We start from the raw sequence: 26,828 nt of genomic DNA, 5'->3' as shown, positions 1-26,828 counted from the left end.
TGCCTATGCCGGCTATAGAGCCATCGATGTCGACATCTTCGTCTTCTACCCCTCTATTGGATAATGTGGTACAATTATGTATCCAGTTGAAGAATCAAATAGAGAGCTTTCGTAAACAAAACGAAAAGCAGGAAGTAAAACGCAAGATAGAGCCTCGTAAAGCTTCTCTTGTCGCTTCCCAGGGGTCAGTCAAACGACCCTTCAATCAAGACCTACCAACATGCTCCATAACCAATCCCTGGAGGTTTGCGGAGCAGATGCCGATTTCAAATGGCAATCTCTACATCTCAGAGAAAATAGATGCTGTTCCTTTGGACAAACTTCAATTTTGGCCAAGCTTTGATGCTTTCCCTAATTGTTGGGTTTGACTGAAGTACGAACCAAAGTCAAGAAAAGGAGCGGAACCAAAGGAGGTCTTGATTCTCGACCATGATAAGGCACAGACTATCCTTTCAGGTAGTCTGAGAAAGGCGGGTTATTCAGAGTCGAAGGTATTCTCACTGAATAACAGACACCCTTCCTTTCTTGCTCCTACTTCACTCTCATTCCCCTTTATGGGGAAGGCATTTACTTCTGTTGCCAAAGCGGTAGAGGTGGGTAAGCCATGTCCCACACTCGATGAGTACAAGCCTTTGTCACCAGCTTTTCCCGGACAGGAAAAGGATTGGAAGGAAGTCTATTTGACATTTTCAGTAGGAAAATTAGACAAGGACATCGCAAGTCGACAATTCAAGGTATGTCTCCCTAAATTGTCTGAGTTGCTCTTGTGTAATGAACATGAGTCAAAGGAGAGACTTGCGACATCCCTTTCTCTACAAAACTATATAGAGTTGTGTTCAACCTACGAAAGTACCCCAGACATGCTCATGGTCATAGCCAAAATGCATATGGCTATCTCGGTGAAGGACCTTTACGCCTTTATGAAGGCCAGGAGAGCATGTAGAGTTTGTGTTCGCTGACGCAACAGTGAAACACGAAACAAGGAAGCTAATATCTTCCAACATCTGGGGTAAAGACCTCTTCCCACACGAGGTCATTAAGGAAGTAATTAAGAACGCCACCATGGAGAACAAAAGTCTTCTCCAAAAATGGGGCATTCCTTCAAAGAGAAAATCTTCTGTGGTTGTGGGTCCCAAACCTAAAAAGAAGATCGAAAATGCTGGAAATATCCGGGCTGCTCAACAACATCCCACTATTCCAGTGACCACGGTGCTACAGGCAGATGGTCAAAAGTCTAAGCCTACTGACTACTCGAAGCATAAAGACGCTTCAGCTAGGAGGAACTTTCCCTCAGGATCGCAGGACCTTCGATCCTTCGGTCCAAAGCCTATTCAAGATGAGCCATTGATGGGAAACAGAAATGTCCCTACCATCATTTCCTTACCTTCTCCTACAGTTCAAAACCCTCCTGGAGAAGTATACCTGAGAGCTATAGAGCATACAGGTGGTAAGAAAACTATAGCTCATCGAGTTCCAGGGAAGGCTGTTTTGTGTTCACGAGAAGGACTCAAGATATCAATGAGTCATTCTGAACTTGTCGCCACTCAACAAGTTCATAGAAAACAGCAAGTTCTGAATGTTAATCCTTCTGAACATTGGACCTTGTTCCAATTAGGGGTGTTCGTAGTCTTGTCAGACCTGAAAGGTGTCCTCCGGAACCTTCCAGTCAACTACCCCCCTTCCTCCTATCTAGAATTCATGTTACAGAGAGTAACATTCATCCTAGGAAAGATACGTGTCGGACTCACAGTCCTAAGTATCTTCAAAGGATTGTCGAACTTAGTCACGTCAAAGTCAAGCCTAGAAATAGTTCAGGTATTAATATACCTGATCAAGAGGCTGGAGTGGGCAGCACCCGAAGTGTCCGGCCAATGTGCATTCAAAGAGATGACCCGGTTCCTGGGACATCACGGATGCAAGAGAGGCTTCTAGAAGTCTCAACTTTCTCCAGCTCAGGGGTTTCGATGTTTAAAAAACCATCGAAGCCCTCAGTCACATCAACTCTCCTCTCCTTTGGAAATATAAAAGGAGCTCGTGAGGTCTGTCAAGAGACTCAGGTATTCAGCAGAATACCAAAACGCCAACAGGGAAAAGCGCTAAACTTTCCCCAGTTCGCTATAGTGACAGACCTGGTGCTAAGGGCACACCGGAAAGATGCGTTAAGAGCTTGGAGAAAACACGCATCAAACGCTTCAAGAGATAAAAAAAGACTGAGATCGGTCCCTCTTTAATCGCTTCTCTAACAGAAATTAGAGCACGAAAGTCCCAAGATTCTGCTGGTCCTTTCATGGGTGGGGAAGCCCCCTCCACACAGATCAGGCTCCCTACGACTGATCTGGGACACCAAAGCGATAATAAGACGTCACATTCGAACGTCTCATTCAGTCTTGGTGAAGTTATCCATCCCTCTCTTAAAGGGACGGCACATACCAGCAGTTCATTTACAACTGATCCACGATGTGACGGTGGATACTCTATTTCGATACAAACCGATAGAGTTGGAATGGTCCATGGGCGCACACATATTCCCTCCCATATGGGAACAAGTCCCGGAACTGCAATTCGACCTCTTCATTACGAGCGTCTTCAAGAAACTACCTCGCTATATAGCCCCATACGAGGATCCTCTAGTGGGGCTGATAGACTAGGTGAGGCTGGTCCTAGCTCTGACCCTAGGTATATTTCTGAAGATTCAGAAATTAACTGCCTTCGTTTTATCACAGAGAACCCAAACCCTTCATTTCATGATTTTCTCGCTCTAGCGGTTAAAAAAAGGTTTGGGATCTCAAAAGGCAATATAGAATTCTTAGAAGAATACAAGGCCAAGTCAACTAGAAGACGATATGAGTCTTCCTGGAAAAAATGGGTTGCGTTTGTCAAAGCAAAAGGACCGAAAGAAATTTCAATAAACTTCTGGCTGTCCTTCTTTGTCCACCTTCATAGCCAAGGTCTGGCGGCCAATACGATAAATACGTGCAAGTCAGCCTTGACCAGGCCTCTCCTATATGCCTTTCAAGTGGATCTGGTGAATGAAATCTTTAATAAGATTCCAAAGGCATGTGCTAGGCTTAAGCCCGCGGTACCACCAAAGCCAATCTCTTGGTCTTTGGACAAGGTCTTACATTATGCCTCATCTGTGAACAATGAAGATTGTTCCCTTAAGGATCTAACCCAAAAGGTTATTTTTCTGTTCGCTATCGCCTCCGGGGCTAGAGTTAGTGAAATAGTAGCCCCTATCCAGAGATGAGGGTCACATTCAGTTCACGGAAGTGGGAGAACTAAATCTATTTCCTGATCCATCCTTTCTCGCTAAGAATGAGCTACCCACTAAGAGGTGGGGTCCCTGGAGAATCTGCCCTCTGAAGGAAGATGTCTCTCTATGCCCTGTAGAGTATCTAAAGGTCTATCTTCGTAGAACTTCAGACTTCAGGGGAGGACAGCTCTTTAAAGGAGAAACTTCTGGACCAAATTTATCCATAAAACAACTAAGAGCGAAGCTCACCTACTTTATTCGTAGAGCGGATCCGGACAGTACTCCCGCAGGTCATGATCCGAGAAAGATTGCTTCATCACTGAACTTCTTTCAGTATATGGACTTTGAGCGCCTTCGTTCATACACTGGATGGAAATCATCCAGAGTGTTTTACAAACACTGTGCAAAACAAGTGCATGAACTGAAACACTTCGTAGTGGCGGCAGGTAGTGTATTAAAACCTGCCCCCTAATTACTGTAGTAAACAGTTTTTGGTTTGGGACCTCACATGTCCTCGCACATGTAACGGATGAGAATCATCCAGAGTGTTCTACATACACTATGCTAGACAAATCCATGTTCTGAAGCAATATGTGGTGACGCCAGGTAGAATATTTAACCTGCCGTCTAAATCTACGATGAACAGCTAATTTACTGGGACTGTCAATTAAAGGGAGAAGAGGTCACCCTTCTTAGGTGTGACTTCTTTTAATTAAGTATTACCATGATAACACTAGCTCTGTTCAAAATCCCAGGTGTGGAATTATACAGAAAGCACTAGTGCCGGTGTACGAAGTACACAGTGCAGATAGAAGTAACCAGTACAGGAATTATGAAGAGAATTTGTTTTATAATTTTCTTCAGTCTGAGAGTGGCACCCATCATTTCTTCCTTCAAGAAGGAAATATAGTCACTGTACTTGTTACAGGTATAATCCCATTGTCATACTACATTCGTTTAACTGAACATCTTTTAGTCATTTATTAGTAATAAATGTCTATTAGAATGTAGTGCGTCCACCTTCGCCAGACAATTGTATGTATACATGCCAGAGTTCTTCAACTTACCAAAGTAAGTATCCCTCATATATTTGTATGCATCAAATAATAGATATAAAAGACACTGATGCTATTTTAGCAAATATACAACTATGAGACTATTTGTATATTCAGTGTGTACTTATGTTTGGTCATACTAAGTATGTTAACCTCAAGATCCCTTTTCTACTGTCTAGAATGACTCTTCCCTGTAGGAGGCAGGAAGCACTAACATTGTTTATGATTAGTGATGGTGACGAATAACGGTAACGTCCCTTGTCTCATGTGGTCCCCATGACCATAGAAAAGGTTGCTATAAGGTTAAGGCACTGATTAAAAATCCACAGATACACTAATGCTCTGGTATGCTTCCATCACGACGACATGGCTTGAGCCCAAAAAACGGATTTTGAGCGAAGCGAAAAATCTATTTTTGGGTGAGATGGCCATGTCGTCCTGATGGACCCACCCATCTCTTCTAAAAGAAAAGATCTTCACAGTATCCCTCCCGTGGTACTGTATCTGTAACACCACGCTCAATGCTACAAGGAATGTCCGCCGTCGTGGGAATGGCGCTGTTGTATTCCCAATAGTATTACAAGAGCGGGGAGAGCCTTTGGACGGCTCCCTTTTGCCACATCCTCCTCGAAGCCAAAACGGTGTTTGGGGTGCAGATTGCTATGGAGCCGTGTCAAGAATGCGTCCGCTGATATTATGCGATACTCTTTGGAGAAATTTTAAGGATACACGCGCCAGGAGTTAGAATTCTGGATACCTAAAGGTAAAATTCTCTGGGAATATCACTGTAGTACATATATCCCTTAGGAAGCTACTTTAAGGAACTTCCATCAGGACGACATGGCCATCTCACCCAAAAATAGATTTTTCGCTTCGCTCAAAATCCGTTTTGTGAAACACTTTAAGCATAAACATACAGGTAATTCCAGAATTACTTGTTCCATCTGGAAAGAAAACAATTATAATGCCACTAAAATGAAAATTCCGTAATTTTTTTAAAATTTACTTTTCTGTAATTAGCTGTCTTTTCACACTTGTGTAAAAAACACATGGCACACGTGCTATTCTTTATGCTTTTTTCACCTTTAGTATTTGGAACAGTCCGTAGTGTCCCCCTGGTGACACTTCACTTAACATGTTGCACCGTAAGGTGTCAACACGCACACCCTGCACATAAATGTCCCAATTTATTCACTGTTCCTTGCAGCACTAAGCGACAGGTTTTAGTACACTACCTACCGCCACCACAAATCTCTTGATCTCCTGCACTTGCTTCGTGTAGTGTTTGAAAAACACTCTGGATGACTTCCATCCAGTATACGAGTGAATACACTCAAAATCCATGTGTTGAAAAAAATTCAATGACGAACCAATCTTTCTAGGATCGTGACCAGCGGGTGTACTGTCAGGATCCGCTCTGCGAATGAAATAAGTGATCTTCGCCCTTAGCTGTTTTAGAGATGAGTTTGAACCTGATGTTTATCCTTTAAAGAGCTGTCCTCCCCTGAAGTCTGAAGTTCTATGAAGATAGACCTTTAGGCACTCCACTGGACACAGTGAGACATCTTCCTTCAAAGGGCAGATTCTCCAGGGACCCCACCTTTTGGTAGGTAGCTCATTCTTGCCGAGAAACGTTGGGTCAGGAAAAAGATTCAGTTCTCCTCCTTCTGTGAACTGAATATGGCCCTCATCCCAAGAAAGGGCCACTATTTCACTCACTCTGGCCCCCTGAGGCTAGAGCAAATAAGAATATAACTTTTTGGGCCAAATCTTTCAGAGAACAGTTCTCATTGTTCATTGTTGATGCAAAGTGAAGAACCTTATTCAAGGACCACGAGATGGTCCTCGGAGGTGCTGCAGGCCTCAGTCTAGCACAGGCTTTAGGGGAATGTTAAAGATTTCGTTAGAGAAGTCTATTTGGAAGGCGTACAGTAAAGGTCTAGTCAAGGCAGATTTACCCGTTATCGTGTAGGCTGTTAAACCTTGTTCATGAAGATGAATAAAGAAGGATAAACAGAAATCTGTTGAGATCTCCTTTGGTTTCTATGCCTTGACAAACGCAACCCATTTCTTCCAAGACAACTCATATTGTCTTCTAGTAGATTTAGACTTATATTCTTCTAGAAAGTTTATACTGTCACTTGAAATCCCAAACCTTTTCTTAACTGCTAAGGAGAGAAAATCATAAGATGAAGGTTTCGGGTTTTCTGTGATGAAGCGAAGACAATTGACTTCTGTACTTGTTGAGTCAGAACTGGGTCCGGCAATGGGACCAGCTTCAGCCGCAACTCCAATACCAGAGGGAACCAAACGCTCATTGGCCACTTGTGAGCCACTATCGCTGCCGTTCCCTGAAAGGATCTCAGTTTGTTGAAGACTCTCAACAGAAGATTGGATGGAGGGAACAGGTAAATCCTGGACCATCTGTTCCAATCGAGGGACATAGTGTCCACTGCTTCCGCTAGAGGGTCTTCGTATGGGGCCACGTAGCAAGGTAGTTTCTTGTTGTCGCTTGTCGCGAAGAGGTCGATTTGCAGTTCTGGGACTTGACGTAAGATGAAGGAGAATGATCCTGCATCTAGGGACCACTCTGACTCTATCGGCGTGAGCCTGGATAGAGCGTCCGCTGTTATGTTGCGGAACCCTTGGAGGTGAACTGCTGATAAGTGCCATCTCTTCTTTTCCGCCAAACGGAAGATGACCAACATCACTTGGCTGATTTAGGGTGGTCTGGAACCTTGACGATTCAGATATCTCATTATTACCTCGCTGTCCAGGACCAGTTTTACGTGGGTCGAGCAGTGAGGAGCCAATTTTTTTCAGTGTAGGGAAGACTGCCATGGCTTCCAGAATGTTGATGTGGAAGGTCTTGAATAGGTCGGACCAAGTCCCCTGGACTTTCCGTTGGTGAGAGTGACCTCCCCATCCTTCCTTTGAGGCGTCTGTGTGGATGATGACTGAAGGTGGAGGTGGTTGTAAGGGTACAGATTTCTTCAGGTACTTGGTCTCCGACCACGGCTTGAGAAGTGATGGTAGTCGAGTCGGTATTGGTCTTCTTAGATCTCTTTGAGCGTTTGATGCGTATCTTCTCCAGACTCCTGTTGCATCCTTTAATTGTGCTCTTAGCACCGGGTCTGTCAATGAAGCAAACTGAAGGGAGCCCAGCACTCTCTCCTGTTGGCATCTTGATATCCGACCGGATTTCAGAAATCTCTTGACAGATCCCGCTATCTCTCTCCTCTTCTTTGATGGAATGGAGAGACGGTGTGACTGTAAGTTCCAATGTATTCCCAGCCATTGAAACTTCTGGGCTGGAGATAGTCGAGACTTTTTGCTATTGATCTTGAATCCCAGATGTTCCAGGAACTGGATCACTTTCTTGGAGGCTTGCATGCATTCCGTCTCGGATGCTGCCCACACCAGCCAATCGTCCAGGTAGGCTACCACCTGGACACCTTTTAGGCGTAGTTGATGAACGACTGCATTTGAAAACTTTGTGAAAATCCTTGGGGCTATGTTTAGCATGAAGGGCATGGCTCTGAAGATGTATTTTTTCTTCTGTAGCCTGAATCCTAGGTAGGAGGAGAATTGACGAATGATTGGAATATGCCAATAGGCATCTGCCATGTCTATGGAGACTGATTATACCTTTTTGGGCAACAGTGTCCTTATGTGTTGAAGGGTTGTTGAAGGGTTAACATCCTGAACTTGCAGTTTACTATGAACTTGTTGAGTGGCGACAAGTCCAGAATGACTATGAGTTTGTCTGAGCCCCTCTTGAGAACACCAAACAGCCTTCCTTGGAATTTGATGGACTTTACCCTCTTTATTACTCTTTTGCTCAGAGTTCTCGGATGTATTCTTCCAGAATGGGGGTGGAGTGTTGGTAGAATTAAGGGAATGACAGTGGAGTTGTGTTCCAGCTCCAACCTAGTCCGATCTTGATCAGGCTGTGGGCCCAAGGATCGAAGGTCCAACGATCCCAAAAAGAGTATAATCTTCCTCCTACCGGAAGCATCTCATTTCTGCGGTTTACCGGAGGACTTGCCTCCTTGACCGCGTCCTCCCCTATTTCCTCTTCCTCTTGAGGAGCGTCTAGAGAAACCTCTAAATGTTCCTCTACCTTTCGGCCGAAAGGTAGTAGACTGACTCTCGAAGGCTGGAGTAAAGGCTGGTGGCTGTGTCACCACCTGCTGGGGCACCTGCTGGTAGGTGGGTTGAGGTTGTGCCACCACCTGGGACACCGCGGTCATGGGAAGTTGTTGTTGCTTTTGCTGTTGTTGTCTTGCGGAGCGAGAGGGCAACCTTGGCCTCTTTGTCTTCCTCTTTGGTTGGGGACCCTCATCCGGGGAAGACTTCCTTTTCAGTGACAAGCCCCACTTCCGCAGAAGGTTCCTATTTTCCGTGGAGGCTTTGTCGACTACTTCCTTAACCACTTCATTCGGGAAGAGGTCCTTTCCCCAGATATTGGACGATATTAGCTTCCTGGGTTCGTGTCTCACCATAGCCGAGGCGAACACGAACTCCCTACAAGCCCTTCTGGCTTTTATGAAGCCATATAGGTCTTTCGTTACAGTGGCCAAATGTGTTTTGGCCACAACCATAAACATTGTCTCCAACGTAGGCTGGAGGGACATAGAAGCGGCAAGCCTTTCTTTAGTCTCTTGGTCCTTTCACAAGAGAAACTACGACAACTTAGGGAGGTTCCCGCTGAACTGGCGTCCAGCGATATCTGGGAACCAACTTCCCGACTGAGAAAGTAAGATGTACTTCCTTCCAGTCCTTCTGATCCATAGGCAAGGCCAGGGATAAGGGTTTACACTCTTTGAGTGTAGGGCAAGGTTTCCCTGCTTCTATTGCCTTTAATGTGGCCTTGTACCCTTTTTCCATGAAGGGGAAGGCCCAAGTAGTCGAAGCAAGAAAGAAAGGGTGTTTTTTACTCAGAGCTAGCACCTTGAAATTAGTGAAGCCCCTCTCCTTCAAAGTCCTAGCCAACAAAGCCTGAGCTTTTGAGTGGTCAAAAACTATGACCTCTTTTGGCTCTGTCTCTTCCTTTGATGCTGGTTCCTTCTTCATCCGGATGAAGCAGTCTGGATAAGACTCAAAGCTGGGCCAAAATTCCACATCCTTGATGGGGACTGATCCCAGCTTTTCTGAGATGAAGATCTTCCCGGTTGTCAGGGGCATGTACTCCGCATGCCTCTAAGGGTTCACATCAGAAAATGAAGGAAGTTCCTTCACGTTGAGTCTCTTGTGAGATCCACGGGATGCTGCAAGTTGGCGTATTTCCAACCTTAACGCAGCTTCCTTTTCTTTGTTCTGCTTCTGCATCCTCTCCATCATTGACATAATGGAGGACAGAGTCTTCCCTATGTCCTCAGATGGAGGAGCAGAAGATGTCGAGGGTACTGGTTCTGGGGCAGGAACCGACGAAACAGAAGCCGATTCGACTTCCTCCTCCTCGGTATCAGGAGCCAAAGTGGACTCCTCTTCTTGACCTCCTGCAAGAAGGTCCTTTTCAGTGTCTTCTGACACTGACATCCTGTCGTCCAGCTGGATGTCCTTCATCGCGTCCGAGACATCCGACTCTACGGATATCTGAACGCAAGAGATCTCTGGGCGAAGCTGAGGTATGACAGCATCCTTAGATGCATTAGGGAAAAGATAGGCCCTAAACTTTTCATTTGGAAAGTAAGGCCCCTTGGCGTTCTTTTGAAAGCCACGGACCCATCTACGCAGCTTTTCTCTTGCTGCATCCCTTGACTCCACTGACTTGGGGTCATCAAAAGCCTCAGTAACCAAGGCTTTGCAAATATCACATACCTGGGGGTCCCAGTACTTCAGAGGTCCCTTGGTGACGGAACAGCGTGTGTGCGCCCTGCACACTCCATGGCTGCAGAAGCTCTTGCTCCTCATGTTGCAGAAGACACTGCTGCACTTAGGGTGGTCCTCCTGTAAAGAGAGGAAATAAAATGAGTATACAGTGGTTCTTCTCACTGGACTAATATTATAATTAATATTTTTTGCATATAGCTTAGGATAGATAAGCTAGAAATGAAATAGGAAAGACACATACGTGTGCTTCCTGCCCAGCCAATTGCTGTGACCTCCCTCAAAATTAAAACCAAGGGTCATTCTATTTTAGAAAGCCCATTGGAAGTGTAACTTAATTCTGGCTCCCAGAAGGTTTAAGATTGAGGATTGTTATCACTGATCATTTATCAGTTTATAGAAAGAATTTCCTTTCATTATATTGTATGGTCTCAACAATAGGCTGCGCATGGTTACACAGAGTATGTTGGAAATTTTAGGCAACCGTACAATATATACTGTAGTTTTCTGTTTGCAGTATGATCTATTCTGCAAATATACTGGCTACTGTATAGTCATATACTGTAGTTCAAGCCGGCGAGGCTAGCAACAGGGTACAGTACAGTCGGCGTATTGCCGGCTGTGGTGGTGGCCGACAGCCCACCGGCCGCCGGAAATCCGCCGGCCACCGGTGGGTCGCCGGCTGTCGGCCCATTTGGCCAGCCGGCGATCTGGTATATAGACGGCAGTAGGCAGACCCCCGGCCGCCGGCAGGTCGCTGGTGTCAGTCTACTAGGCCAGCCAGCGACCTGCCCGTCAGTGTATGCGATCTGAATTCAGCCTGCCAAGTCAGATGTGCCGGCGACTCTTGGGCTGCCGGCGCACCAATCTAACCAGCACATTGCCGGCTAGGGTAGTGGCCGGCAGCTGCCGGTAGGTTGGAACCAAGCGGTACTAGCCAAAAGAGAGAGAGAAAGCATGGAGTGAAGGATAGTGTAAGAGCACTGCCTTACTACCTTCTTCCAGAATGAGGGTTCAAATGGAAGGGGAGAATGTATATTCAGGCTTCCACCCATCCACAGCTATTGCCGGTCTCTGCCGGCCACAGGTTTGTGAGTGGCAGTCAAAGAGAGGACTGAAGAACACTCTACAGCAAAAGGGATCTTCTGCCGGCAGGCGGCCCACCCGGCCCAGCTATCCCGGAGCCTTGCGTCCATAAGATAGAGCTGAGTGACTATGCCACTACTGACAAGAGCCCGAGCCGGCCCCACAACCTGCCGGCATTCGGCGCGATTGTAGCACAACGGCCAAAGGTTTGTGATAGCTAGGCCATCACTAAAGGACAGAGTGGGGAGGGGTGAGGGTCCTATGGGGTATGGAAGGAGCCGGCAAGGTTTCCGGTCCTACCACACCTTAGAGAAACTCTGTTCCAGTATTGAAGCCCTCCCAGGCTGCAGGAGAATTCTATTCTCCAGCCTAGGGTCGGCTAATACAGTAAAGGGGCTGGCATTACTCTCGCCGCCACCCCTAAACAAGAGAGGAACAGAGTTCCAGTGCCGATGTCACCTAGGCGGCAGAGGAATTCTATTCCTCAGCCTAGGGTCCGCTGGCACAGGACTAGTCAGCTAGGCCACAGGGAGAAGGTATCAATATCATATAAAGCATTCAAGTGTGGTCTAGGGAGGTCTAGCCTCCTATGCCGGCAGCTTAGTCCAGCAGGGGAATGCTATTCACCCTGCGAGCCAGCTGCTGGAACCAGACTAATTACTCTGAGGTTCTGACCAAAACCCAAAAACCTGCCTTTGCGGTTATAGGGAAAGGATAGAAAACCTTAACCTAGTCCTGCCTGAATTACAACTCGAGGCACGACTGACTAAGGTTATAGCCTAGGCTAAACTCAGAGGGAAGAGGGATTACCCTTAATTCTCCACAGGAGACAAATATCGCTTTATAGTAATTCTAGGAGATATCTATCTCTGCCTGAATCGATAAAACAATACAGGAGGGTAACCGGGGAACATGTATGAAAGTATATCAAAGCCACTAGGCTAATAGCCTAGTAGCATTGAGAATCAATTACCTAAATCACCGAAACTCTCTCGTATACTATCTTGGAAGGGGAAGATATTATGCAATCAATATATCTTACATGTATAAATTTTGCCTAAAGCCTCATTAAATTTGTATCACTAGGAAAGTCTATATATCATGCATGAAAATACTAACTGAAATGCCTAGGCTAGGAAGCCTAGCGTAAACAAGGTTCGGTTACCTAAATCACCGAAACTAATATGAATACTATCGACATAATATAAGGAATTCCTAGCAATGAAGGCTAAATAGCTAACATTATTTAATGTTCTTTATACCGGGAAAGTCGTTCTGGCTAACTAAATGACTCATACATCACAAACAACAGCGCCCATGACGCCTCCGGCTCAGGCAACAGCTCTTGCATACGTTGACTTAACGTTAATTCATTTTGTAACAGGGCAAGAGCTTACATTTATACGATGTAAAGATCAAATACTCAACTTTCCAGAGGCAGAAGAGGCTGGAGATTGCATGATTAATCCAAAGAATTCCTAAATAGCGAGAGAGCACCAGGAAAATCACCGAGCAATAGCGCTACAACAAAAGGAATAAAGATGGCGGCGATGATGACGTCATCTAGATACTCAAAACAGTAACGGAGGAGCGGTACCTTATTAACGGCTCCCCTTCATTTTTTGCCACTTTTCCCCCTCGAAGGGTAAACGCTATTCGGGGTGAAGATGGATATGTGGCGTGTCAAGAATACATCCTTTGATATTATGCGATATCCCTAAAAGGAAATGTTTGGGATATTCGTGCCAGGAGTTAGAATTCTGAAGACCTTAAGGTAAATTCTCTGGGAATATCACTGTAGTCAAATATACCCCAGGAAGCTACTTAAAGGGACCTTCCATCAGGACGACATGGCCTGACCCCAAAAATAGGCATTCAGTTAGTTACAAAAGGCAGAATAACCATTCTATTGGGACGGAAGATCCGTTACTGATATAATACTTTTCTGTGTAATATACGTATAAAATATTTGCTTTCAGCTAAAGGGACGACTAATGTCATTAAGAAAGAAAATATAAGAAATTAAGAACATATTATTAACATAAAAAATACTACCAACCTTTAGATCTGTAAGTGAATAGATAACGCACCTTTGTTAAATATTCGTTGAATGATGAAACGTCAGGGCACTTAAGGGTAGACATGGAATGAGAGCAGCTGTTTGTGTCATTATTTTTCTTGCCAACTTCCACCGGTGTCTCCGTCAGTGGGTTTGCTGCTCCTGATGATTCTCCATTGAAATCTGACTTTGTGTCATTATTTTTCTCGCCAACTTCCACCGGTGTCTCCGTCAGTGGGTTTGCTGCTCCTGATGATTCTCCATTGAAATCTGACTTTGTGTCATTATTTTTCTCGCCAACTTCCACCGGTGTCTCCGTCAGTGGGTTTGCTGCTCCTGATGATTCTCCATTGAAATCTGACTTTGTGTCATTATTTTTCTCGCCAACTTCCACCGGTGTCTCCGTCAGTGGGTTTGCTGCTCCTGATGATTCTCCATTGAAATCTGACTTTGTGTCATTATTTTTCTCGCCAACTTCCACCGGTGTCTCCGTCAGTGAGTTTGCTGCTCCTGATGATTCTCCATTGAAATCTGACTTTGTGTCATTATTTTTCTCGCCAACTTCCACCGATGTCTCCGTCAGTGGGTTTGCTACTCCTGATGATTCTCCATTGAAATCTGACTTAGTGTCATTATTTTTCTCGCCAACTTCCACCGATGTCTCCGTCAGTGGGTTTGCTACTCCTGATGATTCTCCATTGAAATCTGACTTAGTGTCATTATTTTTCTCGCCAACTTCCACCGATGTCTCCGTCAGTGGGTTTGCTACTCCAGATGATTCTCCATTTAAATGTGGGTTCGCTACTCCTAATGATTCTCCATTTAAATCTGACTTTGTGTCATTATTTTTCTCGCCAACTTCCACCGATGTCTCCGTCATTGGGTTTGCTACTCCTGATGATTCTCCATTTAAATCTGACTCTGAACTTGTGGCATCCTCAATATTACCATGACAGACTACAAAAAATATTGTAGCTGTTAAGTATAGGTGCATTTTTACGGAGCTAAATTTGACGAGCCTGAAAAATAACAGGCATATGTAAGAAATTGAATATATGAATAAATATCAAACAAGATAATCAATGATGGATTCATTGCTATATACCCGCATAAAAGGTTTCAAAAAGAAATACCACTAAGAAAACTCACAATATATATTAGATTGGAAGAAGTTATAGAAAATGGTTCCCAGAATTAGGTACATGTACCTTCAGGGGTACACTGGATATGAGAGAATTAGCCATCACTGCGCAATACATAATGTAATCTGCATTAAGATTGAATAACAGAATTATACCTCAATATCAATTTCATGGTTTCCCTTTTTCAATCTCAATTATAGAGGTACAAGGAAGTGTTTAAAAATGCCATGGAGTGCATTAGAAAATAAGGGTTGGGAGCCCATTATAAAATACACACCAAAGTAAATAAGGATACTAAAGTTAGCTGTCGTTAGGTATGCTATATTATTACCACATTCTGTAAATGGATTTCTACAATACTTTATATCTTGTATTTATGACATAGAATATCTAGATACTTGTGTTGCAAGGGAACGATTTCAACTGCTTTTTCCTTAAATCGTATTTGTAAAAAGTGTTACGCACAAGCAGCTTCTGTTTTATCGCCCATAAATTATCCAAGTTTGCACGTACATTCGGACACAGGATTTACTGGTATACCTTGCTCTGAAAAAGTGCACCCAGCCACACCCTTCCTAAGAGTAGAGCTCTAGCATTTAGCACCGCCCACCACCTTTGCTATCTCTTTTAACGCTATCTGTTTGATTACACGCCGCGAAGTATGGGTGTAACAGGGTGAACTTCTCCAGAGCGAGGTGTGACAAGGACTCCTATGTCCGCTTGTACATTAAACCAAAATCAATATATTTTCATGGAACTTTCGCCCCCCCCCCCCCCTCCCACATCCATTAATTCTCTTATTTTTTGGGACAGAAAATCTTAATTGTCATCCTGTCCCCTTTCCCTCCAGTGATCCGTTCTTTGAAATTACCCCTTCATTCTCAAGTCCTAATGCATACCAAGAGATTCAAAGAATTCAGCTATATTTGCCTATGCTCCATATTTTTCATCCCTCAATTCTCCTTACCTTACAAACCCCCCCCCCCCCTCTCTCTCTCTCTCTCTCTCTCTCTCTCTCTCTCTCTCTCTCTCTCTCTTTGTTGAATAAAGAGCTTGGGCAATGCAATGAAGTGGTGGGCGATGGCGGCGGGTTTTTTTTCCAACCTGATAGGTTTAACAACGCCGTTAAGACCAGCTCTGAGCATCTAGAATAGGACAGGACCCCTATTAACGCTTCTTCTTCTTCGTCTATTAGCGTGTTTTTTTCCCATTCTTATGGGGTAACACGGTTGCCTTCTTTTAAAGGACTTTGCTTTGGCTTTTGTTGTGGACCGTAGTCCCGACCAGATGCCCTGCCTGTCATCGCGTAGACACCAGTAGTGTATGTTTGTGTTGTACCATCCACCATCGCCCTTCCTCCTAGCAGCAAGGAGTCATGGCGTGGTTAGGTCGACAGTTCGAGACGTGTGAGGTGTCCGTTATCTTTTTAAGGATTGGAATTGCTTCTAAATTTTCCTATTTCTGTTTTTCCCTTTTTCTCAACCCTTCTATCCAAACTCTCAACTTTCAATCTCTCCTGGCTTAAATAAAGAAAGAAGTAAAAAAAATGAAAATATAGAATATTAGTAGTAGGAAATATGCATCAGATGCTCACTTTTTGGGGGTAATGTCAGGATTGCTCAGTCCCGTTTGCTCACTTCAGTTTGGGGATTTAAAGGTAAGGTTATGTTTACAAACAACCACCCCCCCTCCCCCGCCACCAACCCCACCCCCCCCCCCCCCATTCTCCCCCCCCCCCTACCTAGGGGGCGTTTCTTTCCCCCTCCCTCCCCCTCCCTAGGGGGGCGTTTCCTGTGTGTGGTCACCGGCAGGCGTGGAGTTCTCTATCTGGATGGCCCACGCCCCTAGATAGTGACATCCTTTCAATTTAAGCCTATGGAAAAGTACCCATCTCTCTGTGCTTTTTTTTTTTATCCTAAGAGAGACACAGTCTCTCTCTCTCTCTCTCTCTCTCTCTCTCTCTCTCTCTCTCTCTCTCTCTCTCTCTCTCAGTCCATTTGTTTTAAGGCCTTTTGCTTACATTAACATATATGGGTAATAAAAAACGTATTTCAGCTTAGTTTCTTTTATTATACGAAGCATACATGCAAAATAACATTTCGTGAATAAAGACATAGCATTTAGTGGGGGAAAAAAATCAGACCCTAACATTTGCACGCTTAAAAGCGGTAGGAAAACTTTTATTGATTACGCCCTGACATCGCAATATACATTTCGGGTTTGATCGGTGGTTATCACTCCCTGGGTTTCTCCAAACAATAAAATAATTCTATGCTCGTTGACTTGCCTATCAAACGTTAAATGGATTCTCAAATCCCCATATCTTCTCTACTTTGAGTGTATCCATCAACGCCCTTTCAGGTTTGAAATTAAGCGATGACTGACCGAACCCGGCTGTAGCAATCATAATAAATTAGGTGGTCATAAGTTAAGCCTAAAGATTTTAATGTCTCCTAGTAAAGATGAGAATAATTTTCAGGGAATTGACACGTGTGTGTGTGTGTGTGTGTGTGTGTGTGTGTGTGTTTGTACTGTAGGCAACTTTGAATATTTGCTGAATATTTACTTGTTCCATTGTATAGTATATGTGGAGTTTCGGTAAAGGATGAATATTAGTCATCTCCTTGGTATGTTTTTCTCTCAGTTTCTCGTATCTTTCTTTTTTATGTTATTGATTATGAATTTACCTTATGTATGCCCCATAATGCTAACATGTATTCCTGCAATGTTCATGCGTATGCTATTGTAATAGATTTCGCGTTTTTGCCAATATCCTTTTTTCATTTAGGCCACGTGCGTAATTGATAATGAGTATGGAATATGTACACCTGTTACACTGAGATAAAAGAGCGAAACACTTCATAGGCACATTAGCAAACCCACCCCCACCCCCGGTCCATAAAAATGCTTACAGGACCCCTACCAAAGGGAAAAAAAAGTATAAGGTGTTTACTTTGAAATGACGGCGTGTAAAGAAGATTTTTTCATTCATATCTAATCATTCCTTCGTGGTGACTAACCTTTTCACATGCTTCCTTTAGTATTGTTGTAAGCAGACAAACTATGCATGTATCTGTAGTATTAAAGCTAAGTTTTCATTGGCCACCATTTTTTAAAGATGTATGCTATTTGAAAGTGGGTTTCCAAGCTTATTAAAGAGAATAGAAATGTGCCATTGATACTTCAGCGTGAATGTAAAATCTGGAACTTGGTCAATATCCTCTAAATGGAATGGTCTCTTCAGTAAAAAGGTGGAGTAAAAAAAGACCATGATATAAACTGAAGGCAGTATTTGAGTATAAATTTCAGAATTTGCTCACTCCAAACTATTTCAGAATCGAGAAATGTGAGTAAAAAAAGAGTGGAATGGACGCTATAATTGTAAAAATTCCTTGTAAAAATTTATCCGAGTATGAAAAATGCCTCCCCCATAAACGCATCACGCAAACAAAAAGGATATAACACTTACAAAATAAGTAAATGTATACAATGAAATACCTGTAGTAGTAAAAAACTAAAACTGAAAGTATAACACGTTGACAACTTTCATGGTGTAAAAAAACACGAACCTGAAAGAAAATACCGGTACGTATCATGTGATGATGCGGTGGTGCGGGTATGAAATTGTTCAAAGGTCGCGCACGCGCCCTCCCTCATTGCTTAGAATTTCGCTCATTACCGCAAATGTCTTCCTAAACATTATCCTGCCTGTGATGCCAGGACTTATATCATAAAATTCAGTCTTCATTCTACTATACGGTAAACTAAAGCATAATAGCATGCATAACTCAGAATCATAATTATGATTAAGATCAGCTTTCATTGTTATTATATGGTAGGAGACTCAGTCATTTTATTTCTGGAGTGAGGTTGGTCTTAAAATGCACTGAACTGTGAGCAGTGAGTAACAAATATTGTACGTGGTGAAAAAATTCTGTGTCACCGCTTTGTTTCATGTACTGTACACTTAGGAAGTATATCAGTAGTGGTGAGTTGCATAGAACTAATGTCACATTATCGAGTCGACAATCACTTTGTTATCTACAAATCAAACATATGTGACTCGTTCGATCACTATCTCTTGTACTCAATTATTGGGAAAGATCAAGGAGGTAACAGATACAAAAGGACAGAGAAAAAAATGCCATATCACGGCTGAACTAAACATTCATTAACTGTATTCCCTCCCAATTACCAGTTTTAACCAGTACTAATCCCGAAACATTACTAAAGTAATGTGTAATGATGGATAGAGAGGGGGTGGCCGCTAAATTTCTATCTAATCAAACTTAGCGGGCTGTTTGATGATCCATTTTTTCACACACTGCTTACTTGAATCTTCAAAAAGTAATATCGGGTTTCTTCTCCAAAGCTTTTTAACCAGTGGGAAATAGAATTGAGTCCTGTAAATTCTCAAAAGACAATCTACCATTCCATTTGAATTATGCATAATAACGAACTGAAGGATCCTAGTCATAAGCGGTTTTTCGGAGAACCCAACAACTTGGCCAATTCAGTAAGGGAAGACGAGAAGAGGTATAGAAAAGAATGACCAATTCTTTCCATATTCAACTCGCTCCTCATACCCCTGCCAAGACTGAGATTACCAAATAATTCCTCTTTGCTTAAACGATTTTCATTAATATAAAACGAAGTCAGATCCACTCTGATTTTGGAGAAATTTCCTCTTCGCTTAAACTCTGATTTTGGAATAACCTACACGATTGCAATACTGGATTTTGTAACAAGTAAGGAATGAGTGTGTGTGTGTGTGTGCACGCGCGTACGTGCGTGCTTGTGTATGTGTGTGAAGGATATTAGTTGGTAAAGAGTTGACATATGTGGAACTAATTTTCATATACCCCTTAACATAAGTCTTTAGTGATACGGATAGCATAAAACATCCACATATCTCTCATTTCATATTAGAAAGTTCGTAAAATTATACGGCAACGGAACATTATAAATAATATGATTAGCTGAATAGCTGTATTGCCGAGGAATAAAGATTAAACTCTTCAATTTCTTAAAGGGATAAAGTAAATATAGATTGTTTATTGTTTTTTCTCCCATCAATAAAGTAAACCGTGCACTACAATCGAATAAAATTAAATATATTGTTATTGTTATCATTAATACCGTGAATTTTAACATGGTTTCTGATGCTCTAGTTGTTATTATCAATATAAGCAACGCAATAGTGATGCAGTCTTGAAATCTTGGCGTACATTTCAATACTTATTCAAAAAAAAAAAAAAAATGGACAGAGAGATGGGTACTTTTCCATAGGCTTAAATTGAAAGGAATGTGGTCAGGGGGGAGGAGGGCCTCGTTGGTCGACTTCAATATACCCTTGATGAGGACAAAACCCATCTTACTTATTGTGAATACTCTGCCATCACATCAGTATCGCTAAATTGGACACTGGGTTGTATTTATAATACAGAAAAGTCCGGTAGAAAACATATTTTTTTGACCCATTGGGGATGCAGCCAAAAGATCATTCGGTATACTTTACTGATTTTCTACGAAGGTATTCTTCCATGAAGTGTTTCATAAATAAAATGCGAGTGTAAAATTACAATTCGGCTTTGTGCGCATTCTTCTGCCTATATTTTACGCATAGTATAAGTCTAAATGGAGTTTGCGCCGCCTTTAGGAAATCAGGGAGCATTTATCCACCACCAACTTAAAGGAAAATGACGTAACAGTGTTATTATACTATCTTCTCCGTTTAAATTCAAGACCGTGTATGTACATCTGGAAATATACAAAACCTGAATTTTCAATGAAGATTTGGCAAGTACTAAAGAAACGTAATCAATAAAAGTTTTCCTACCGCTTTTAAGCGTGCAAATGTTAGGGTTTCAAATGAATGTTTTTAGGGTCAGATTTTTTTCCCCACTAAATGCTATGTCTTTATTCACGAAATGTTATTTTGCATGTATGCTTCGTATAATAAAAGAAACTAAGTTGTAATACATTTTTTACTTACTTGTTTACTTGTTTTGGGTTTAAATCCAACCCTCCACTGAAGTCGAGTGAACTACTTCTCGGGCGGGTCCATATTAATCATCTAACGAAACGTTTTCATTATAACTTATACAATTCTTTGATTGTAGCATCTTCCAAATCATATGATCTTTTATTCCCCATATATGTCAATGTAAGTGATTATTACCCATATATGTTAATGTAAGCAAAAGGCATTAAAACAAATAGAGAGAGAGAGAGAGAGAGAGAGAGAGAGAGAGAGAGAGAGAGAGAGAGAGAGAGAGAGAGAGAGAGATCCAAAATAATTATATCCACACACACACACACGTGTCAATTCCCCGAAAATTATTCTCATCTTTACTAGGAGACATTAAAATCTTTAGGCTTAACTTATGACCACCTAATTTATTATGATTGCTACAGCCGGGTTCGGTCAGTCATCGCTTAATTTCAAACCTGAAAGGGCGTTGATGGATACACTCAAAGTAGAGAAGATATGGGGATTTGAGAATCCATTTAACGTTTGATAGGCAAGTCAACGAGCATAGAATTATTTTATTGTTTGGAGAAACCCAGGGAGTGATAACCACCGATCAAACCCGAAATGTATATTGCGATGTCAGGGCGTAATCAATAAAAGTTTTCCTACCGCTTTTAAGCGTGCAAATGTTAGGGTCTGATTTTTTTCCCCCACTAAATGCTATGTCTTTATTCACAAAATGTTATTTTGCATGTATGCTTCGTATAATAAAAGAAACTAAGTTGTAATACGTTTTTTATTACCCATATATGTCAATGTAAGTGATTATTACCCATATATGTTAATGTAAGCGAAAGGCCTTAAAACAAATGGACTGAGCGAGAGAGAGAGAGAGAGAGAGAGAGAGAGAGAGAGAGAGAGAGAGAGAGAGAGAGAGAGAGAGAGAGGGGGGGGGCGTGTGAACTCGATTGCATCTTAGGATTAAAAAAAAAAGCACAGAGAGATGGGTACTTTTCCATAGGCTTAAATTGAAAGGATGTCACTATCTAGGGGCATGGGCCATCCAGATAGAGAACTCCACGCCTGCCGGTGACCACACACACAGGAAACGCCCCCCTAGGGAGGGGGAGGGAGGGGGAAAGAAATGACCCCTAGGGAGGGGGGGGGGAAGAAGGGGGGGTTGGTGGGGTGAGGGGGCGGTTGTTTGTAAACATTACCTTACGTTTAAATCCCCAAACTGAAGTGAGCAAACGGGACTGAGCAATCCTGACAATAGCCTCAAAAAGTGAGTAATCCTGACTGAGTAATCCTGACATTACCCCCAAAAAGTGAGCATCTGAGGCATATTTCCTAGACATTTAGACATGACGGCTATTTATAACTAGCCTATAGACATATAGACATTAAGGAACTGACAGGTATCTCATGTGTAAGAGCAGAGGCTTTGGGACCTCTGCAAACAACACTAGGAACTCGCTCACAGGTTTCGAGAGACTGGGATGGAGGAATTCCGGGGTGACAGGGTATGCAAGAATGGAATAGTGCTATTAGTGCCCCTCAAAGTACATTCCTAACATGTAATAACTGAACACTGCCTGCGACCGACTCCTAGCGAAATAGGCTCAACTGATGATGAGGTTGACATTGCTTTTGGCCCTTGTTGGAGTCCTGGCTCGCTACTTCTTGGTAATACTTGGTAGTACATAAGAGTCGGGCTGTTCTTAGATGTCCAGAAATCCCAGTAATGGTTAGCCTTCCGTTGTCAATCCTGGCGAGAAAACAGGCTTCTGCCTTGTGCTGCTCGGTTGAGGAGACTTAACTGTTGGTTTTGGACCACTTATGGGAGATTAGGGACAGAAAATATGGAAAGTCCCCTATGATTAAGTGGATGCGACAGCAAGTGGGTAACTATCAACCCCACCAGTTTTTTTTACACTAGTGGTCCCAAGGCTAGTAATTATAAAAGTTATTAGCTGAGATTTCCAAATAAATACGCATGAGATATCACAGAGAAATTAGAAATGAGGGAGAAACTGAAGTTAAAACACAAATGTACAAAAGACGAAATAAACAAATGGTGCGTATAGACTTAAAAGAAGGGTGCGCTGCAAACCAGCACCGTGATAGTGTATGCCTGTTCTGTCAGCAGGAACCGGAAATACAAAAATTATAAAATAAAAATCAAGAATTAAGAACACAATTAATAGAGATCATGTCCATGGTCCAACAGTTATAGATAAGGAACAAAGAAGTCATAGATGCTATGGTAGAAAATAAGATTAGTATCCAAGAAATACAAAATAAGGTAAAATCAAGGACAGTACATAAAGAAGAAATAACCAACAGAAGCAGAGAGTTCATGAAAACCACTAGACACTAGAGGAGGGGTAGCCAAGACAAAGAAGACTAAACAACAGCCTATAAATGTAACTACCACCAAAAACAGATTCACCCCCATAGCAGAGGAAGAAGACGAGACTTTGTTAACTGGAGACTTTATGGTAAAGGACCAAGGAGAGCACTTCGGCTTCAAAAAGAGGAAAAAGGTCAGGTTCTATCCAGGTACCAACGCATAGAAGATAGAAGAAGTAGTTAGTAAAACTAAAACAGAGAACAAGAAGTCCGCTATTATTGTTCAGGCAACTGGAAATGACCTATTCCTAGGAAAGGTTACTACTGGCCAAACAGAATCTTTGGTTAAACAGCTAGAAAAAAATGTTGGAACGGGTAGAAACCAGACCAATAATACTATAGTTATAGACCTTCTCCCAAGACTCAATGTCAGCCACTTCACCCTAAGCAAGGCCATAAGGATAAACGAAAGGCTTAAGTCCATATACAAGAAAAAAAGTTAAATTTCTAGATCTACGGGACACTTTCTACGGCCAGAGAAAATTATACAAAAGAGACGGAATATATTTTAGTGAAAAAGGCAAGAGAGTATACAGAAACCAACTTAATCTCAGCCTGTACAATTACTTAAATGCAGTAGACCAAGAAAAACTAGACCCTTAGAAAATCCCCCAGCAACAAAAAGAGTAAATTTGGCAGAAAACTTGCAAAGCCACAGAAGAAGAGAAAAAAGATAGAAAATTTCCTCAGAATGGCACAATTCAATGCTCAGTCAGTTGGAAACAAAATGGAAAATTTCAGGGCAATGATAGCTAGTGAGGAACAAGATGCCATAGGTATTACTGAGACCTGGAGTCAAGAAAAAAAAATTTATTGGAGAATATGAAATCCAAGGTTTCAAGCTTTTCATGAAGGATCGCCTTATCAAAAAGGTGGATGGGTAATGCTCTATGATAAATTTATTTAAACCCCATAGAAATTAAATTAGAAACTTACTGTGAAGTAACAGGTACAAATATTAGCACCACAGGAAGAACATGTCCATACTAGTAATATACAGACCACCACATCAAACACAAGAACAGGACGCGGAGCTGTATAGACAACTTGGACAAAAAGTGAACAATAAGCTAGCTGTCCTCATGGGAGATTCAAATCAGCTGTAAACTTGGACACCATGAATTCTACATCAAACACAGAGGGACATAGGCTACTAGAATGTGTCAACAATGAATTCCTCCATCAGTGGATCGATAAACCAACTAGGGAAAACTACATACTAGACATTATGCTGACAACAGAAGAAAATTTAGTATCCAGTGTTTCAGTTAACGAAATTATTGGCAAAAGTTATCACAAAATAGTAAGGTTCCAGGTAAATATCCTTCATCTAAAAGAAAGGAAAATTATAAAAAACCTAGACTACAGACGTAGTAACTGGATAAAAATGAGGGAAAACATCAAGAATTTACAATATGACAAAAAAGGGAACATATATACACAATGGGACCCCTTTGTATAAATATATAAAGAAAAGAGAGCTAAATGAATACCGCATACAAAAATTTTACAAAATGGAGCTCCACAATCTAAGTGGTTCCTCAGAGAAATAGCCAATGCAATAAGTAGAGAGAGGACACATAAATCTATGGGTCCACAGCCTTCAATTCATGAAATTTCCGAGCACAAGAAGTTAAACCAAAAAGTAAACAAACTAGCTAGAAAGGCCAAGATCATTAAAGAGAAAAGAGTGGCTTCGGCTAGTAAAGAAAAGCAATTTTTTTTTTTTTTTTTTTTTTTTTTTGCATATTTGAACTGTAGAACACCAATCAAAAACATTAGCCCATTAAGAGACTAGGAGGGTAATCTTATAACAAATATGGGAAAAGCCGAATTGAGGAATACATATTTCGCAACTGTATTTACTATGGAAGAATCAATGACTCTCCCTGAACCAGCTATCAAATATGAAGGGCCACAACCATTAAATAGAATCGCCTTTACAATGGATGATGTCAGAATGAAATTAAAAGGATTCAGTAAGTGCAAGGCACCAGGTCCAGATGATATTCATCCATGAGAGATTATAGAACTTTTACAAAATGTTCCGAAAGCCAGCCTGCGAAAGAAAGGCACCAAAAGGATGGAAATTAGGCAATATTACTCCAATGTAAAAGAAGGGACCAAAAGAAAAACCTGGTAACTACAGACCTGTTTGTCTAATTTCAGTGCCTTGCAAAATTTTTTAATCAATTATAGTAAATTCAATAAAGAACATAGAGAAAAATAGCCTTCTGATAGACAGCCAACATGGTTTTAGACATAAAAGATTGTGTGAAAAATCTTTCGGATTTTTTTCCACATGTTTAGCATTTATGACAAAAGCAGGGCAATAGAAATCATATATCAAAAGAGAAAATACTTGGAATAGACTTCCACCGGAAGTAGTAAACATTAACACGGTAAACGAGTTCAAGAATAAGTTAGACAGGATCTTAAGAACTCTCTAAATATTTGAAATAAATACCTCTACCAAAGACCAAATGGAATCTCCATGGATGGACTAAAAAGTCTTTGAGGCATAAAAAATCCTTGTAACTCTCTTTGTGATTTTACTGTGGTATGGGATGTCATTATTTTTCAACTTTTGCCTATACCTGGGGATTTTCCTAAAATTCTCTCTCTCTCTCTCTCTCTCTCTCTCTCTCTCTCTCTCTCTCTCCTCTCTCTCTCTCTCTCTCTCTCTCTCTCTCTCTACTTACGAAGAAATAAATTATCAGATGGAAACAAATAATAGACCCAAGACACTCTACCCAGACCTACATACTTTTAGGGAAGAGCAAGAACAAGAAAAAAAAAAGAAAAGAAAGATATAGTCTGCAATTTGCTGAAAAGAGGGAATTGCAGATTTGGCGAAAGATGCTATTACAAGCATCCAAAGATATGCCATAATTATGAAATATATGGTAAATGTGCGTATTTAGACGTATATGGAGACGAATGCAGAGATCTCCATCCAAAAATATGCAAAAACCTAAAAGAAGGAAAAGGATGCAAATTCAACAAAAAATATCGTTATATGCATCCTGCAACCATGAATGAAAGTAAGAAAACTCAGCAAACAGAAAAGAAAAATGAAAGCAAAATTGAAACAAAAAAAGAAACAAAAAAACAAGCCGAGTATACCGCGCTATGCACAAAAGGCCCCAAGATATGATGCCTTTCAACCCAAATATGCACAATTAGAGCCCAACTACAAAGAATGCATCTATAATGCCCGGGGTTGGTGCAGATATGGGGATAATTGCAGGTATACACAAAAATAAATATGAAGGCGAAAGAGCAAATATAATAGAAAATTTAGATTTTTTAATGGCAGAATTCCTGGAAATGAAGAAAAGAACATCATATCAGAACAGGAAGGAAGCATAGGAAAATCCATGTTACCAATATTACATAATGGGGATGAAACACAAATCATAATAGTGATGAATGCACAGTGTTTGGTCACGAGTAACTCTAAAAGGAAAATAGAGTTCTTAGAAGAACTAACCCAAATTGAAAAAATAGATATATTAAATATAAGTGAAACATGGTATTCCCAAGAGATTGGCAGTGATGACCAGTTAAAGGGTTTCCAAACATATAGATCAGACAGAACAAATAGGAATCAAGGGGGAACTGCAATATATGGAAGAGACATAAATCACGGAAAAGTCTGTGAAAAATACAGCAACACAGAATGTGAATTGATTGCAGTAGAATTTGAATTTGAAAAACTAGTGAATATTGTAGTTTACAGACCCCCAAATACTAAGGAGTTTGACATAATAATAGAAAAAATAGATGATATATGTAGAAACCATAAAGACTGGAATATACTCCTATCTGGAGATTTTAACTTTCCTTTCATAGACTGGAAAGAATGGATAGAAGAAAGTAGTTGTATATATACAGATAAAAAAGAGAGTAATAGTAGCCCAGATGATAAGAGGAAATTTGAAAAGCTTCAAGATATGCTATTAGAACATAATATACAACAAATAAACCACATTCCAACAAGAAAGGAAAATGT

General features: G+C 41.5%; 1 protein-coding gene across 1 annotated transcript in view; it reads right to left on the bottom strand.

Moving 5' to 3' along the window:
• The window catches only part of LOC137652371 (probable serine/threonine-protein kinase DDB_G0278509), a 147,767-nt gene that overhangs the window by 112,385 nt on the left and 8,554 nt on the right, over nt 1–26,828 (bottom strand). Inside the window, 1 exon segment of the mRNA XM_068385743.1 lies at nt 13,317–14,304. Within this exon segment, the coding sequence (XP_068241844.1) occupies nt 13,317–14,304 (988 nt within the window).

This window comes from Palaemon carinicauda, chromosome 1 (assembly GCF_036898095.1).
Source record: "Palaemon carinicauda isolate YSFRI2023 chromosome 1, ASM3689809v2, whole genome shotgun sequence".
Taxonomy (NCBI): domain Eukaryota; kingdom Metazoa; phylum Arthropoda; class Malacostraca; order Decapoda; family Palaemonidae; genus Palaemon; species Palaemon carinicauda.
The sequence above is the reverse complement of the archived record's forward strand: the minus strand, read 5'-3'. Positions and strand labels throughout refer to the sequence as shown.